Source organism: Schistocerca piceifrons, chromosome 8, assembly GCF_021461385.2.
Source record: "Schistocerca piceifrons isolate TAMUIC-IGC-003096 chromosome 8, iqSchPice1.1, whole genome shotgun sequence".
Classification (NCBI taxonomy): domain Eukaryota; kingdom Metazoa; phylum Arthropoda; class Insecta; order Orthoptera; family Acrididae; genus Schistocerca; species Schistocerca piceifrons.
Window position 1 is genome coordinate 429,860,015 of NC_060145.1, and position 18,629 is coordinate 429,878,643.

The 18,629-nt window shown below is 44.7% G+C and overlaps 1 protein-coding gene across 2 annotated transcripts in view; it reads right to left on the bottom strand.

Annotated features, from left to right (window-relative positions):
- The window catches only part of LOC124711983 (beta-ureidopropionase), a 154,218-nt gene that overhangs the window by 33,886 nt on the left and 101,703 nt on the right, over positions 1-18,629 (bottom strand). For both annotated transcript variants that reach the window (XM_047242266.1, XM_047242265.1), the window contains one exon: positions 13,163-13,287. In XM_047242266.1, the coding sequence (XP_047098222.1) occupies positions 13,163-13,287 (125 nt within the window). The remainder of the gene's footprint in view (positions 1-13,162; positions 13,288-18,629) is intronic.

Here is an 18,629-nt window from a genome sequence, read left to right on the forward strand (position 1 = left end):
GCATCCTAGATGGTTGAGTTTATGGGTTTTAGGAAGCATGTAGAAGGTAGGAATGCAGAGAGTGGTGGGGGTGATGAGATGGACTCCAGGGAGAGGTTCTGGGCTTAAGGAGAGACTGGAGATCCTGTTGGATTTCTCGAATGGGGTCACTTTGGCAAGGTTTGTACATGGATATATCTGACAGATGGTGGAGTCCTTCTATCAGGTAATCCTTGCAGTTCAAAACAACAGTAGTGGAGCTATTGTCCACAGGTAGGATTATAAGGACGGGATCAGTTTTTAGGTGATGGCCTTCCAAACCTGAAGTGTTGGCAGAAGAGCCAACACCGTGTTGCTAGAGGAGGCCGAAATGTACGCTTTTAAGCTCACGCAGATTAGCGTGAGGTCTGGAACAAGGTAAAGTAATTATCCCATAAAGAAAAGAACGTAGTTCTTGGAATACTTAACTTTAATCCACAATTGGAGAACATCGCTCTTGTTTAGACATTATTACAATATAAACTGGTAATGGCGCCTTGCTAGGTCGTAGCAAATGACGTAGCTGAAGGCTATGCTAACTATCGTCTCGGCAAATGAGAGCGTATTTGTCAGTGTAGCATCGCTAGCAAAGTCTGCTGTACAACTGGGGTGAGTGCTAGTAAGTCTCTCTAGACCTGCTGTGTGGCGGCGCTCAGTCTGCAATCACTGACAGTGGCGACACACTGGTCCGACGTATACTAATGGACTGCGGCCGATTTAAAGGCTACTACCTAGCAAGTGTGGTGTCTGGCAGTGACACCACATTCCTCCCCCGCAAATTGGCGAACGGTTGTGTTATAAGGCTTCCGCCTGCCGTGGGGAGGACCCCATGTTGACATAGGCGACGAGGTGGGGAGCCTAACAACAGGCGAGGCTGTGCCACCCGCACCCTGCCATTCGGTCCGAGGGGAGATATGAAACGCCTGAAAACCTAGTCGAGGGTGCACGCCAACATGCGGTGTATGCACCCGTAGAGAGACAGGAGGGGCCGAAGACGACATCTGGTCTGGAGCGGGCAAGAGTTCCATGTTGGAGGACAGCTGGTCACAGGAAGTGATCGGCGGCGCGTGACCCAGGGAGGCGCCCGGCGGTTGCAGCGACGCATCCACTTCGGGCGTCGCCGGTGGGAGAACAGGCCGCGGCGGCTGCGGCGCGTCGCCATGGGGCAAAATGGAAGGCAGCGTCGGTAACACCTGGGGATGAGGCGAGCCAGTAGATGGGTCCCCAGGGTGCTGACCGGACGGTACCGTCGCTGAAAGCAGATGGGGAGCGGCAGAACCCGTGCGACGACAGAGGCGCAGCTGATTGAGATGCCGACGCAACTCACCAGAGGCCCCCAAAACCAAATACATAGCGCGGCCGAGGCAGCGAAGAATGCGCCCTGCAAGCCAACGCCGTGAACCTCGATAGTTGCGATAGTATACAACGTCGCCTGGGGCAAAAGTAGGCGTCTGCCACTGCACAGGAACCTGATGCGGAGGATGCAGCAAAGACATCAAGGTTCAATGAGGACAACCGTGGAGCAACTCAGCTGGCGAGCGACCATCTCAGGGCTGAGAGTGATACGAGGACAAAAAGAGCAATAACGCATCCTCCCGAGAATGCGACTCTTTAAACTTCAACATCTGTGACTTGAAAGTCCGGACCAATCGTTCAGCGGCACCGTCTGACTGAGGCGAAAACGGCGCAGATGTCAGATGTTGAATACCATTGGCTTTGCAGAATGACTGAAATTCTGCGGACATGAATTGTGGGCCATTGTCGGAAACAATAGTCTGTGGAAGACCTTCAATACAAAAGATAGCAGATAATGATTGGATGGTGGCAGATGACGTCGTGGAAGGCATCTTGACAACAAAAGGAAAATTACTGAATGAATCGACCACAACCAACCATCGAGCATTCCAGAATGGACCAGCAAAATCTATGTGTAAGCGTTGCCAAGGGGAAGTGGCTTTCGGCCATGCAAAGAATTTCCACAGTGGGGCGTTCCGCAGTGGGGCGGATTGTTGGTCGGCACACGCCATGCAAGAAGAGCACATATTCGTAATCACGGCATCGATGCCGAACCAAGTACAGTGCTGACGAGCAAGTTGTTTCGTGTGCACTATACCCCAATGTCCTTGGTGGAGAAGCCATAAGACAGAGGACTGTAACGAACGTGGGACCACGACCCTGGACTGATCATTATCAGAACGCAACAGCAAAACACCACGTCGTACAAAAAGTCTCTCCTTGTGAGGAAAAAATCGGCGAACCAACGGATCCTCGATCCATGACTTTGACAAGGGCCACTGCGTAGCAACAAAACGCAGAACGGTAGCAAGGACAGGGTCAGCAGCTGTGGCCGTAGCTACACGCCGAAAATCAATCGGAAACGATTCGACCACATCATCGGTTTCCGCATCAATTAACATGCAAGCAAGTTCGGAGGAATCGAATGCTCTATCCTCAGCAACAGGCAAACGGGACAACGCATCGGCGTTTCCGTGCTTAGCAGTGGACCGATACAAGATATCGTAGCGGTACTGCGAGAGGAAAATAGACCAGCGAATGAATTTCTGCGCTGTACATGGAGGTATAGGCTTGTTCCAATGAAAAAGCGATGTCAAAGGTTTGTGGTCTGTGATGATGGTAAAGTGACGACCATACAAGAAATCATGAAACTTTGTAACACCAAACACGAGAGCCAAAGCTTCTTTCTCGATCTGTGAATAATTTCTTTGCGCAGAGGAGAGCAATTTGGATGCAAAGGCAATAGGGTGATCATGCGATCCATTTTTGTGCGCAAGCACAGCACCGATCCCGAAATCCGATGCATCTACCATCAACAAAAGGGGTGTCTGGGGATCGAATGGCATAAGGCAAGTAGTGGAAAGCAACGCTGATTTCAACTGGCGAAAGGCGCGTTCGCATTCCGTCGTCCAGACGAACGGAACACCCTTACGGCATAAGCGATGAAGCGGAGCTGAATGGAAGAGGTGTGGCGCACATAGCGATGATAATAATTTATTTTTCCCAGCACACTCTGTAGCTGCTTCAAATTCTGCGGCGAAGGCAAGTCTTGTATGGCACGGAGGTGCTCGGGACTGGGATGTATGCCTTGGGCATTGATTACATGTCCCAGATAGGGTAAGTCACGAGCAAAAAACACACATTTGTCCTTCCGCAAGCGAAGACCATTTTGTCGCAAGACCTGAAATAATGTTCCGAGATTGGCTAAATGTTCTTCTTCTGTCTTTCCGGAGATCACAATATCGTCCAGATAGTTTGCTGCAGTAGGGACCGACGCACAAACAGTTTGCAGATATTGCTGAAACAATGCAGGGGCGGATGCACACCCGAATGGCAGTCTTTTGAATCGATACAAACCAAGATGCGTGTTAACCACTAAAATGCGCTGGGATTCTTTGTCCACCGGTATTTGCAAGTATGCATCTGCTAGGTCCAACTTCGAAAAATATTTACCCAGGCACAGTTTGTCAAAAAGATCTTCCGGGCGGGGTAAAGGAAAAGTTGCAATCACTAGTTGTGGATTCACAGTTGCCTTGAAGTCCACACAAAGTCTCAATTTTCTGGAAGGTTTTGGCAAAATTACTAAGGGTGATGCCCAGAGAGAAGCCTGCACACGTTCAATTACACCTTGTGATTCCAAATCGTGTAATGTTTTTGCGACCTCATCACGCAATGCGTGGGGAACATTGCGCGCTCTGAAAAATTTCGGTTGCGCGTTTACTTTCAGTTCCAAATGTGCTTTATAGTTCTTAGCACAACCAAGGCCCGGTGCAAAAATGTCTGCAAATTCTTCACATAGACGAGAAACACTGGCTGAAGGCACAGTCTGGTTCACTGATAGGACCTGATTTACTATAGACAAGTTAAACAACTGAAATAAATCTAAACCAAACAAGTTCACTGCAGAAGAAGAACGAAGAACATAAAATGACACAAGTTTTGTTTGTCCCTTGTATGTTGGAAGAAGGCTGCACTGTCCTAACACAGGGATATTCTGACCAGAATAGCTAGTTAACTTAACATTTGCGGCACGCAACGGAGGTGTGCCCAGTTGTTTGTACGTGTCTTTATTGATCAATGAAACTGCAGTTCCAGTATCGAGCTGGAATGGGACCACGTTGCCATGAATGTCCAAGTCCACAAAAAGTTTATTGTCCTGCTGACGACAAGAGCGACTGTCTCGTGCAACGTGAACAGACACTGGTACAGAAGCACTGGCGACTTGACGGGATTTCCTGCGATGTCGATGCACACTATTTGTGGGACGAACACAGTCACTGTTAGAGAGAGTGGACTGGGCGGAGTGGAATGAACGACATGAATTTCCATGGGCGAAGGTTCACGAGCCTGTGTATTCTTGGTTCGATACCAATTCCGGCGTGAAGCAAAGGGCCTGGAATGGTTGTGTGTGTCCGATCTGAGCTTTTTCTGGCAAACACTCTGAACATGTCCTTTTTTATTACAGAAAAAGCAAATAGCTTGGCGTGACGGGCAATTCTCACGTGAATGTCGAGTAGCACACCACGGGCATGATTTTAGTACTGCATTTGCGTGCTTGCGCAGCACACATAGCGGAGAGCTTGGCGGCAGCTGCGTGGACGGGCACGAGGGCTGTTTACTGTTCCGTGCAGCTCGCCCGGCGGGCCAGTTAATGTGACACACGGCTGGCGAAGTTTCAAATGATTTCTGAGCAAAGTCAAGTGTGTCTTGCCTATCCAATATGTCCATCACTTGTTGAAGGGAGGGATTGACTAGTTTCAAAATCTGTTCCCTGATACGAACATCAGAAACGTTCTGTGCAATTGCATCACGCACCATAGTATCTGAATAAGGGAGTCCACATTCACACTCAAAAGCACAATCCCTCTTAAGGCCTTGCAAGGTTGCATCCCACTCCCGATTAGTTTGACCGGCCGCACGTTTTGTACGAAAGAACGTATACCTTTTGGCAACTACACTGACTGCATCTAATGCAGACAAAATTTCGTCGCGTCGCGGAAATAATTTCATTATCACATGGTACATCTGGACGTCGACGCACACCAACAAAAAAGGCTGCCGCTCGTTACCTTGAATTCTGTAGGCGGCGAGATGGAATCCAAATTAGCGTGACCACTCCGTCCAGCTTTCCAGTGCCACATCAAAAGGACGAAAAGGTGGTGCAACACATGTTGCGGCTGCGGTAGCGGTGGAGCGGCGGCTGCCGCATCGTTTTGCATTGCACTTTGACCCTGGACGAGCTGTCCAAGGGCATCCAAAAAGGCCTGCGTCTGCTGATTCTGCAAGCGATAAAATTCGGACAGTACATCTGGAGATTGTGGCGAAGCCATTACACAAGTAAATTAGGACGAATTAGTACAAATGCGATTTAGCTCGTCGCCATATGAAGTGTTGGCAGAAGAGCCAACACCGTGTTGCTAGAGGAGGCCGAAATGCACGTTTTTAAGCTCACGCAGATTAGCGTGAGGTCTGGAACAAGGTAAGGTAATTATCCTATAAAGAAAAGAACGTAGTTCTTGGAATACTTAACTTTAATCCACAATTGGAGAACATTGCTCTTGTTTAGACATTATTACAATATAAACTGGTAATGGCACCTTGCTAGGTCGTAGCAAATGACGTAGCTGAAGGCTATGCTAACTATCATCTCGGCAAATGAGAGTGTATTTGTCAGTGTAACATCGCTAGCAAAGTCTGCTGTACAACTGGGGCGAGTGCTAGTAAGTCTCTCTAGACCTGCCGTGTGGCGGCGCTCGGTCTGCAATCACTGACAGTGGCGACACGCGGGTCCGACGTATACTAATGGACCACGGCCGATTTAAAGGCTACCACCTAGCAAGTGTGGTGTCTGGCGGTGACACCACAAAACCAACAATCTCCTTCCTAGTCGCCATGACGAACTATATCCTCACCCGCAATTACTTCTCTTTTGAAGGCATTACCTACAAACAAATCTGAGGTATGGCTATGGGTACCCGCATGGCATCATGCTATGCCAACCTATTCATGGGATGTCTAGAGGAACCCATCCTAAACACCCAGAAGCCTAAGTCCCTCACTTGGTTCAGATTCACTAATGACATCTTTGCGATCTGGATCTACGATGAGGACACCTACACACGTTCCTCCAGAACCTCAACAGCTTCTCCCCCATTCACTTCACCTGGTCCTACTCAGCCCAACAAGCCACCTTTCTAGATGTTGATCTCCAACTCAAAGAAGCTACTTCAGTACCTCGGTCCATATCAAACATACTAACCTCTAGCAATAGCCTTCACTTCGACAGCTGCCACCAGTTCCATACCAAGAAGTCCATTCCATTGAGCCTAGCCACCTGTGGCTGTTGCATCTGCAGGGATGAGTGGTCCCTCTTTAAATAAACTGAGGGTCTCACTGAGGCCTTTACAAACTGTAATTATTCTCCCAACCATGTACAAAAACAAATCTCCCATGTCTTATTTTTCCAGAGACCCATCACCTTCCGAAGTCTTACTATCTGGCCATGGAGAAGAATTCCCCACTTAACTCAGTACCATCCAAGACTGGAATAACTGAATTACATTCTCTGCCAGGATTTTGACTACCTCTCGTTGTGTCCTGAAATCAGAATTGTCCTGCCCACTATCCTCACCCCTTCCACAGTGGTATTCCGCCATCCACTGTACCTACACAAATCTCATCCATCCCTACACAACCCCCACTGCTCCCAACCTCTTTCCTCATGGCCCATATCCCTGTTAATTGACCTAGATACAAAACCTGTCCCATACAGCCTCCCACCACCATCTGCTCCAGTCCAGTCACAATCATCATCTATCACATCAAAGGCAGAGTTACCTGTGAAACCAGTCATGTGATCTACAATCTAAGTTGCAATCATTGTGTTGCATTCTATGTGGGCATGACAACCTACAAGCTGTCTGTCCACGTGAATGGCCACCGACAAACTATGGCCAAGAAACAGCTGGACCAGCCTTTTGCTGAGCATGCCACCCAACACGATATTTTCCATTTCAATGACTATTTCACAGCCTGTGCCATATGGGTCCTTCCCACCAAAACCAGCTTTTCTAAATTGTGCAGGTGAGAATGTTCCCTGCCATATATCATATGTTCCCGTAACCCTCCTCGCCTCACCCATCTAGCCCCTTCCCTGTTCCCATTCCAGCACTACACAGCCCTCTGTTTACCAATGCACCCTGTCTCTTTACTTCACTCCTTTTCTGCCATCCCCCCCCCCCCCCCCCCCCCCAAAAAAATCCCTCTCTCCCCTGCCATCTGTCTAATCTCCTGACTGCACCTAGCTGCCCTACCCTCTCTCTACGTCATCCCTGCACACTCCCCAGCAGCATTTTACTGTTCCCCACCCCTATCCTGCTATCCCTTCCCCTCCCTGGCCCAGCCTCCTCCTTACCACCACCAAGTTGCCTCTCCCACCATGCACTGCTGCTGCAGCTCGTAGTCTGGTGTCAGCTGTCAGAGACTGTGGTCAACGTGTGTAGTGTGTAGTGTATATATGTATGTGTGTGTGTGTGTGTGTGTGTCAGTCGTCTATCTATTTTTGACAAAGGCCTTGTGGGCCGAAAGCTTACTTTGTAACAGTCTTTTTCTTGTGCTTATCTGTGTGTGACCCAGCATCTCCGCTATATGGTGAGTAGCAACTACCCTTTTCATGATTTTGTTAAAGCACAATTTTTATTTTATGATGGTCAGTTTTTAATAGTCAGGAGTCACAATATTTTGACTGGACAGGTGGGTTACACTCATTAACTATTTCACAGTTCATCAGTGGCAGATTAGATTGCAGTTACATGCATATAGTGCATATACATACTTCTTCCACTCACCACTCCCCTGTTACATAACATTGATGTAACATTTAGTAACTTCCCTGGATGGGGCCTCCTGGCCAGTAATGCCATATGATCACTTATAGGCTAATTATATGTTACTGCAAAAGGGTTACACAGTAGCATTCAATTTGAGTGTCATACACTGACTACCTGTGTATACCTTAACTAGGTACTAATTATGTGTAGTTGACTCAGTTAATCTGAATTAGTGACCTGTATCATTATATGTACTTTTTGATAAGCAATCCAGAACTGACTGCAGTGTTGTCTTGCACATCTACTTACAAAGGTGCATAGGAATAATAATTAAAATTTATCACATTTTTTTATATTAACCTTAGAGAACAACAATTGGGCAGATGAAATTATAATGACTAAGATAGGAAGTATGTTTAATTAAAGGTCAGATAACAGAAAAATTGATAAAATTGTAGGAACTATGTTATGGAAAACACTTTTGTCTTCTAGAGGGATTCCCCTTTCCTGCCAAAATTGACCAAAAAAGGAAATTTTCTGTCTTGAATAACTGGTAAACTAATAAATTATCCTAGTAAAAGTGGCATTTTTGAAATAAGAAAAATCAGGGTAACATAGCACAGTACTAAATTTTGGAAATAATAAGTATTTAAGATTAGAACATTCTAGAACATGAAAACTTTGATTGCAAATAATTTTTGAACTTGGATGGTTCTGGATAAAGTATGATGTTTATGGAGAAGGGGAAAATAAGGGCTTTCAGCTGGGGTGTATCACATTAGCAAGAAACATGTATTTACTCACTAAGAATTCCAACTACATGCATTCCTTAGTAATCTTAAATTCAAAGTTGTTTCCAGGTAAATTAATTAGTTGCCATCATCAGCAACTGGGAACTCACATAGAAAGCAATAAAACTTTATGGCTTTATGCAATGCTTCTGATATAAGGTGACTTGTCTCCTTTACCCCTAAATTATTCGCATTCTACCAGAACTTTCTCACTATATTGTATGTGTGCCACTTGTAAAACTAGATTAAATAAAGAAAAGCAAATTATGTTACTGTTAGGAATGGTATAAGAATAAGTGGGTGGGTCCACCTTGCCTGCTACATAGGGATACACATATTGTGAGGATGATGGGCAGCAAAGATGAACATGGAGACCTCAGAGAGAGAAGGACAGATAACCACCATGTCTTCTTAAGTATAGTTATATTTGCGATAGGACAGCTCATTCAGACTCCTTGTCCTCACTAGAGTGGGTTCATCTCATCCTGGGGTCTGCATGAGATGCCCTTCCTTTTTAACCCTCCCCAGCCTATCTATTTTTCTCCCCGAGGAAGAAACTCCTAGTTCTGAAAGTAAGGGTGGGGTATGTGCCTTTGTCCTTTGTATATGTCTATCAGTGTTTAATGCTACATATATGAGAACATTACATGGTTGTCCTGGATAACACTAAATGAGCTAGCACAGCTAGTGGCAGACAATCAAAGAAATCTCCTGGCATTTAATGTCACATACCATGCCATGATTCCAAGAGACAGACTTTCCTAAGGACCAACTCCCAAAGAAGCTCAGACCCGCTCTCTGAGTTTTCCACTTTAATGTAGGGGGAACAAGCAAACTAAATGTCAAATCCTACAAAAAACTTTAAGTGACAGCCACATCAACCTGGGTGCCATACAGAAGACACAAGGTAAATCTGAAGAAAATGCTGTATCAAGAAACAAAACATCTGGTTTCAATTTTCTGGGTGCCCTGAACAATTTAGAGAAATCATGGAAAACCTGAAACTGGATGGTTTGAACTGTTGTCCTCATAAATTCCCTCATCAAAGCTGCTCAGATCAAGTTCTCTCATAAGTAAGGACCAAGCTTCTGGCACAGCCATGTGTGTGAGATTAAATGTTGAGACTGCACCTCTCATTGCCACTTCCACTGACAACTATGTTCGTGAACTAGTTGTGAAGATTTGCGAGGTTACCATCATTAATGTCTACAAACTTTCCTCTTGTACCTCACCAAAAGATGAACACATGAAAACTTGAACACCCATCTCCATCCAGCATATCTTGGAAACTTCACCAGTCATCACTAATGTTGGAAATATAAAGAAAATTATGAAAATGTGATGATTTGGTTAACTGATCAGAGGGGCACACACCATGTGTTTGACACTAAAGATCTAGGTATGTTCCAGTCAGCAGTTTGGTAGCAGGAGTATAATCCTGCTGCTTGGCAGCTGCCAGTAATAATAGCCAGCCATTAGCAGCAACTTGTAAATTTCTCTCACATTTTCCACAAGGCCAACATTGTTCAGTCCTCATTGAACTCAGTATCAATATCCTATTAATACGATCTATTCCACGTCCTAGCTAAAAGTTTAAAAAAGCTGACTAAAAGGCATTCTTCATTAACTTAGACAAGTGCATGGGATGGATACTGGCAGCAAATAGGAACTATTAGAGGTTTACAGTGACAGCTATCAATACAGCAAATAAATCATTTATAGAGGCTGCCAAAAGGAATCCAACATTTGCTGGACTGTTGAATGCAAGAACTTGTATGAGGAATTCCAGCAAAGCAGAGATCACGAGATGACACATGAATTACTTCACAACTGTGAGATGTGCAAATTGGGCTGAGAGAGTTGAAGACTTAAGATTTGAAAATGTCAAGCACGAAGCTTGGTCATTACTGAGGAAGCTAGGAGATAATAGCCCAGAGGAACAAGTATGTGGCTCTATGCATCACCGAATCAAACCACTAATCATATGGTGTCAACGTCAATAACTCCACAAGATCAAGTTAAAAAAGAGCTGATGACCATCAAAGCAGCCTGCAAAACAAAAACCAATTACTTGGTCCCCTTCAACATGAAAAAAAATGACAATAGTTCTTCAGGAAATGGAATTAGCAAAAGCCCCTGGTTTTGGTGGCATCCACATCTAATTCCTTGTACATTGTGGTGACTACAAGAAATCAGCTTGCTTGTTTTTTCACCAGTATCTCACAGACAGGCAGTGTTCCCCATCAACTCAGGAGAGCTAAGATAATTTCGGTCTTAAAACCAGAAAATTCCAATGATTCTCCAAAAAAATATAAACCAATAGCATTGCTCAGTATGATTTACAAACTTTTGGTAAGATTTTTCCATAACAAGATCATCTCTGAGATACTGCAACATATCCCAACTGAACAGGCAGTATTTTGCCCTCATCAAGGGAGGAAGGAAGATTGTGTTTAATGTTCTGTCGACATCGAGGTCATTAGAGATGGAGAACAAGTGTGGATTGTGTCAATGATGGGGAAGGAAATCAGCTATACCCTTTCAAAGGAACCATCCCAGAATTTGCCCTGAACAATTTAGAGAAATTATGGAAAACCTGAAACTAGATGGTTTGAACTGTTGTCCTCATAAATTCCCTCATCAAAGCTGCTCAGATCAAGTTCTCTCATAAGTAATATTCATAGAAGCAGGGTACCAAACACAGTTGAAAACATAAGCTGTGTTTATTGATCTTGCAGCAGAATACAACATAGCTTAAAGACAGGGCATGTTATTGAAACTCATGAAAGTGATCCCCTGCAAAACTACCATCAACCCAGTCATTGCCTTGCTTTCTGACAGATGCTTCCAAGTGATCATGGGTGATAAGAGTGAGCACTGAAATGAAGCTGACCAATGGCTTCTCGCTGGGATATGTTGTGGCCTCCCTGTTATACAACTTTTATGTAGCTGATATTCCTAAAATCACGCCACAGAAGTCTGGATATGTTGATGGCTGTCCCTGGCAGTATGTTATAAAGATACAGAAGCCACGGAAAACATACTGACAAAGACTGAAACGTTATTAGGAAATACTTTTGCCATTGCAGATTGCAGCTCAGTGTCACAAAGATGCAAGTCCCTACATTCCACCTCTACAACAAGTCAGCCAACAGAGGGCTCAGTACTTACTTTGAGAGTGAACTACTGTCCTGAAATTGACATCAAAAATATCTAGGTGTCGCCCTGAAACCTGAGCTTCGGGAATCATCTGTTAAATACAGTGAGAACTCTCACAGAAATTTGCTGGTACTTCTTGTGGCTCTTCAGACACCATGCTATGGACTTCAACTTTTGGTCTTGTGTATCCAGGACTGGAAAATTGTGCAACTGTTTGGGACAATAAAATCATACAAGTGACATCAGTATTCACCTAAATCAAACTATGGACCTTATATCAAGTGCTATAAAGGTGACCCCAACCTATTGGTTATCTGCACTACACCACATAGCTGCTCCCCATCTGTGATGAGAGGAATCACTTGTTAGAGAACTCAGAAAGACTGAAAACACCCCTGCTAATCCATGAAGTCATCCCTGACAGCGAGACAACCTGACGGGATTATAGACATCCACCTTTAAAGAGTGAAAAATTTTGAATGAAAATGGATTTAACATAGTTGGATATTGGAAAGATGAGTGAACCAATTGGGCACTTCCTGTCTTTGACAATATTGCCTGCCTCACCACCACACCACCTGAATTTCACAAGCCTCACAAAATATGGTCTACTCTAAATAGAACATGAACAAACTGTGGTAGATGGGGGAAAATAGTTTCTCCCAAGAGCAATTGTGGAGCTGCTATGTAAACCATAAAACATATAGTTGAAGATCATTTCCTGACATACAACATAAACTAATAAAACAACATATTCCCACATACAAGTATGCACCACAAAATGTACTGGAGAATGATGAATACAAATTATACTGGAACAGAACCATTATAACAGATAAAACAACACCACATAACAAACCTGACATCATACTCACCAATAAAAAGAAGAAATTAACACAACTAATCGAAATATCCATACCCAATACAACAAATATACAGAAGAAAACAGGAGAAAAAATTGAAAAATACATCCAACTGGCTGAGGAAGTCAAGGACATGTGGCATCAGGATAAAGTTGACATTATACCAATTATACTATCAACTACAGGAGTCATACCACACAGTATCCACCAGTACATCAACGCAATACAGCTACATCCAAACTTATATATACAACTATAGAAATCTGTAATTATTGATACATGTTCAATTACCCAAAAGTTCCTAAATGCAATGTAACATATACCGTACAGTTAAAAGGAAGTCACGCTTGATCAAGGTCTGCATCACTTTCCATTTTTAACCAAACATAACATCTGAGAAAGGAAAGAATAATAATAATAATAACTACTAATAGAAGAACAAAATTACAAACCTTATTATCACTTAGATATTTTTAAATTATCTCACCTCAGTGCACCTACTGTAGCTGAAGGGTTGAAAACAATTTCAGCTCCATTAATTCCAAACATAAGCCAGTTCAATGGGTGATGACGTCCATAACAAATGTTTACAGCAATTTTACCAAATGAAGTCTGCAAACAAAGTAATATTAAAGTTACAATTTAGGAATTACACTAATTCCACAAAAATTTCACGTGCAAAATTGCTAAGGCTTGGAAAATACTATAGTGCCAAGCAACATATCAGCAATGCCTTTGTTGTTTGCCATATCTTCGGACCAACCTTGCATTGCCACTGATGCCAAGCAGAGAACTGTGCCACAACAAATGTCGAATTTACTGAGTGACTTCAAAATAAACATTCCAGATTTGACACCAAGTGAATCAGTTCCTTGTACTTCAGACAAAAGTGTAGCAGAGACTCACATTAAACAATGGCTGCCCACCTCCATGACGAACATTAAGCTAAGTGCCTTCAACTTTTGCACAGGAACAAAATTTTGCGTGTTCCAATGCTGGTGATTAGGAGCATTATGATATTCACATTAATTTCCTGAACCATTCGGATGCCTCCGCAGAGCCATTATGGTTGACCAACAATGGCCAATGCCATACCACTCCATTGTTCTGTTTTGTCATTCAGCAGCCAATGGACACCACAATCAAGGTTTACATCTCCTTTCAGAACCTCTGCATTCTAATTTTACAAATCCAGTTCCGACCTTTGTGACTAAATGCGAGTTCTGCGAGACAGACCATGACATCACTCACACCCCAGCTGCACTGGGCGTAATAACTGACTCGTTTCTGGTCCAGCACTGTTTTATTACCTGCACTCAGCACCAAAACCAACTATGGACTCCGAGAATGAGTTTTTCACAACCTCATTTTGGTAAAGTCAGATACTGCTGCCTCCTGGTTCAAGTGAAGTCACACCCATGTCAGTTGTGTCATGAATGACTACACATCCATACTAACTCCATGAGACATTGACTGTGCCACTGGGTAACAAATGGACCATGCCTTCCTTCTTTATGGTGCCAGGACCTCATGCACATTCTTACATAAATTTCCCATCGCCTCAGATATCCGACGTTGGAAAAGCCATACCTACTCCCATCAGCCCCAGAACTTCACTCTCACCCACAGCCGTTCTTCAAACAGCCACCCAAGTTCTAGGCAAGTCACCATGTGTCACTGATGCCACCCGGACCACAACATGACTCACCTCATCACTTGTCACCCTATATCAAGCACCTCCCACACCTCCTGGCCATGCCACACCTGCCTCACAATGGTGCCCTACACTTAAATCACTGATGGCCATCACGTTGGCCACTACCATCTGAAACTACCATTGTTCCATGCGGATTCTCCTGCAATGTGGTTTGCCTTCAGCCATGCCGTCTTTGTTCTGTCACTGCCTGCTACTTGACACAACGCTTCTGCCTGACTGTGCACTAAGGACACTTTGGTTCCTGAAACTGCCAGAGAACATCCAGACAGTGATGCTAGGGCTTGAGGAGGCACCACTGGAGTTTAAACTTTGACTCATTGAAAGAATGCAGGCACTGTCACAAAACCACATTCTAATTAACACTCAACAGCACTACACTGCACTCAATGCTCAGTACGCCTGCACTGAAACTGGTTTTGCACAAGCCGGGCCGAGCTGGCCCGACATTCAGTCCAGCTGCAGACTGCCCAATGATGACCGGACTGACCAGAACTGGGTTGTAGCCCCTGCCTCGAGCACCTTCCATGGTTCCGGTGGACAACAGTTGCCTACTGTGACACACAATGTTGTTGCCTCCTCTCCCCCCCCCCCCCCAGCTGGTCAATGACTCAATCAAGTGCACCAATCAAGTGCATCATCTGCTTCCATGCCCAACACATAACAATGCTACTGCTGGTTTCACACCAGATTTGGGCAGGTCGCACAGTGCTGCAGACAACCTTGTGCCTAGCCAAACTAGAACAGTGGCCTGACTTAGGTGCACCAGGCCGCTCTTCATTAACAAGACACCTCTGTACACCAGAACAAAATAGTAGCGACACAATGTTTCAATGGGCAGACTATACGTCCATGACAGGTGCCTGCACATGTATTTTCTCATTGATACCAGGGTCAATATGAGCACTCTACCACCTGCTCTCTCACTTTCTGCACTGTCGCTATTGCTGCTGCAACTGCACATGTCCAATGACACTGTAATCACAGTTGCTGGAACTGCACACATCACGCCCGATCTCTGCACAGATATGTAAATACCTTGAACATCCCTAGTAGCAGAGACAGTTCAACCAGTCCTGAGCCAGTTTCCTCCAGCACTACCAACTACTGTCAGATTTAAATCATGTCCTCCTATTACGACAGGATGGCCAGCAGCTGATCCGTGATGTTGTCAGAGATACACTACCTGCTGGGACTGTAATGCCTTTGGCCACACTGCCACTGCTCGACATACCACATGATCTGAAGCTACAAACCAGCTACACTTAAAGGCAGCCGAGTACTCATATTACATCATGACAACGAGATCACATGCATGAACAATGAACAATTACAGAGACAAATCGTGGATGCCACTGCATCACTATATGCAGCTCAACAGCATCTTGATGACCTTCATCACCTCAAACACCAATCACTATCGGGGTGCCACTTCTCAGGTTAGTGAATGATCACAACCCCCATGTGAGAACACTCCTGAGACCATGTTGTGTGACGTCAACAGCAACAGTGAATCATTTCATACCCCACATCCTGGACTTGCTGCACACTCCCCCATTAGACTGCATACAATCTGTGCCATGTCGGACGGCACTGTCCACCATATTGCAAAAACACCAGGTGCCCCTGTCCATCACCAGTCCCACTGTCTACCTCCCCTCAAACTTAAAACAGCTAAAGCTGCAGTGGACGAATTTTTACGAGCTGTCATAGTCAGGCCATCAGACAGTGCTTAGGCTTCCTCAATTAAACTAGTTCCTGAAAAGAATGGTACTTGACACCTATGTGGTAATTACCACTACCTCAACACCTGTACAAGCACTGACAGCTACCCCATTCGAAACTTGCATGAGTTTTCACACATCTAGGCTGGGGCAAAAATTTTTAACATTGTTGATTGCAAAACACCTTACTTGTAAATTATAATGGCAGCTTCAGACATACCAAAAACTGAAATAATCATGCCATTTGGTCTCTTTGAGTTCCTCTACATGCTGCATGGACTAAAAAATTTGGCACAGACATAGCAAAGATTTAATGATAGTGCAGAGTTCAATTGCTTTTGTGTTGCACCTATCTAGATGACATCATAATCTGTTTGCAAAACAAGGAAGGCAATAATGACCACCTGTATATCATTGTTGATAAGCTTGCCTCTCACACCGTCATTATAAACGATGACAAGTACCAACTTCTGCAACCCCATATGACCGCTGTTGGATGCCATGTCGACGTGCCTGAGATGCGTCCTATTCATGAGAAAACTCACTAGATATGCTTCCTCCCATCTCCCAACAACTACTAAGAGCAGCATACGTTTTTGGGGGTCATAAATTTCTAAAGGAACTAATTGCCACACGAGACTGGAACTTCGCTACCAGTCACCCAAGCACTCCTCAGCAAGAATGCATCTGGTAAATGACACCTCGATTGGACACCGCAAATATGGCCTTTGACAAAATAAAAGTTTGTATGCCACAACCCTCAGCCAATGCACATCTAGTTATCATGTCTGATGCTAGCAATCATCCAACTGCAGCTCCTTTACAGCACTAGATCAGTGTCATCACTCAGCTGGTCAGTTTTTCTTATGCAAACTTACCAAAGTCCAGAAAAAATTGTCCACATTTGACTACAAACTACAAGCCATATATGAAGCAGTTCATCACTTTCAAGATGATGATGATGATGAGGGTAGACACCTTACCATATAAATACACCATCACCCATTGGCAGATGCATTCCACAACACATTAGTGGATTATGCATCCAGGAGATTCAGCCACCTCAACTTTGTAGCACAGTTAAGTACCAACATGTGATACAGTAAAAGTGCTGATAATATTGTGGTGGACTCCTTTTCCTGTAGTGCCACTACATCCACTCAGTTGGACTTTGTTAGGATCACAGATGAACAAGCGACAGACGCCGAGCTCCACAGCTTGTTTAACAAACCAGACACTGGACTCAACAAGCACGCTACCCGTCATGATCAAACAAGTTTGGTGTGATGTTTTGAATGGATGAGTCTGACCAGTCACCCCAGAGCCACATTGCAGGTCAGTTTTTGACCTTCTCCACAAACTTGCACATCTGGCAGTATACTCTACCATACACCTCATCACAGAACAGTTTGTCTGGCCTAACATTAAAAAGGATTGTGCCACATGGGCCAGAACCTGCATTCTGTGCCAGCAGGTAAAAACTGCATGTCATACGCAGCCCCTCCCCTCCCCCCCCTCGCCCCCCCCCCCTCCCTACCTTTGTCAAAATCCCGATTCCAATGGTTGCTTCCAGCACATCCAGACTGACATTGTAGGGCCTCTCCCCAAATCACATGGTTACTGTTACATTCTGTTAATGATAGATCACATGAAACAGTGGCTGGAGAAAACACCCATTACCGACATATCAGCAGAGACACTAGCAAAAACATTCATCAACAGTCGTACTGCCAGATTCGGCTGCCCGGCCTCCTCAATGTTGTATCAGGGTCTGCAGTTCAAGTCCCAACTATTCAATGACTTACGCTACCTAAGCAGATGCTGCCAGTTCCACACAACTGCTTACCACCCCTAATCCAATGCCCTTGTGGAACAGTGGCATCAGTTGATGACAGCTGCTGTCATGTGCCACTCAGAATCATGGATGGAAGCCCTCCTATGGGTTCTCCTGGGCATTCACACGGCACATAAAGATGATTTTGACACATTGCTCACCAAAATGGCGAGCCCTTCACTCTACCCGCTGAATTTGTAGTGCATGACACGGTCCCCACAGACCAGGACTAGCCAGACTTAGTCACATGCATGCACACACATATACAAAACATCCATGTGCCACCCCCTCCCACCACATGACACAATGAATCTTTATTCATAAAGATCTGGCCACATACTCTCATGTGATGCTATGCACACATGCCGTGAAACCCACCCTACAACCAGCGTTTAAGGACCATATCAAATGTTGAAACATGATACAAACACTTATATCGAAACTGCTGGGAAACAAAAAAAAAAATGTTGGTGAACTAGCTTAAACCAGCGTGGGCTCTCACAACAGACACTCCCCACCCCACTGTCTCCTATGCACCTGTTCATCAATTTCTGAGAGTGTGTAAATCTCCACCATTTTCTGCCTGATGACATATCCATCATGTTACGCAATACTGACCTCGTGATTACTGCAGCCTACATGGACAGGTGGTCGGATGGAAGCTCTGTCACACATTTTCATG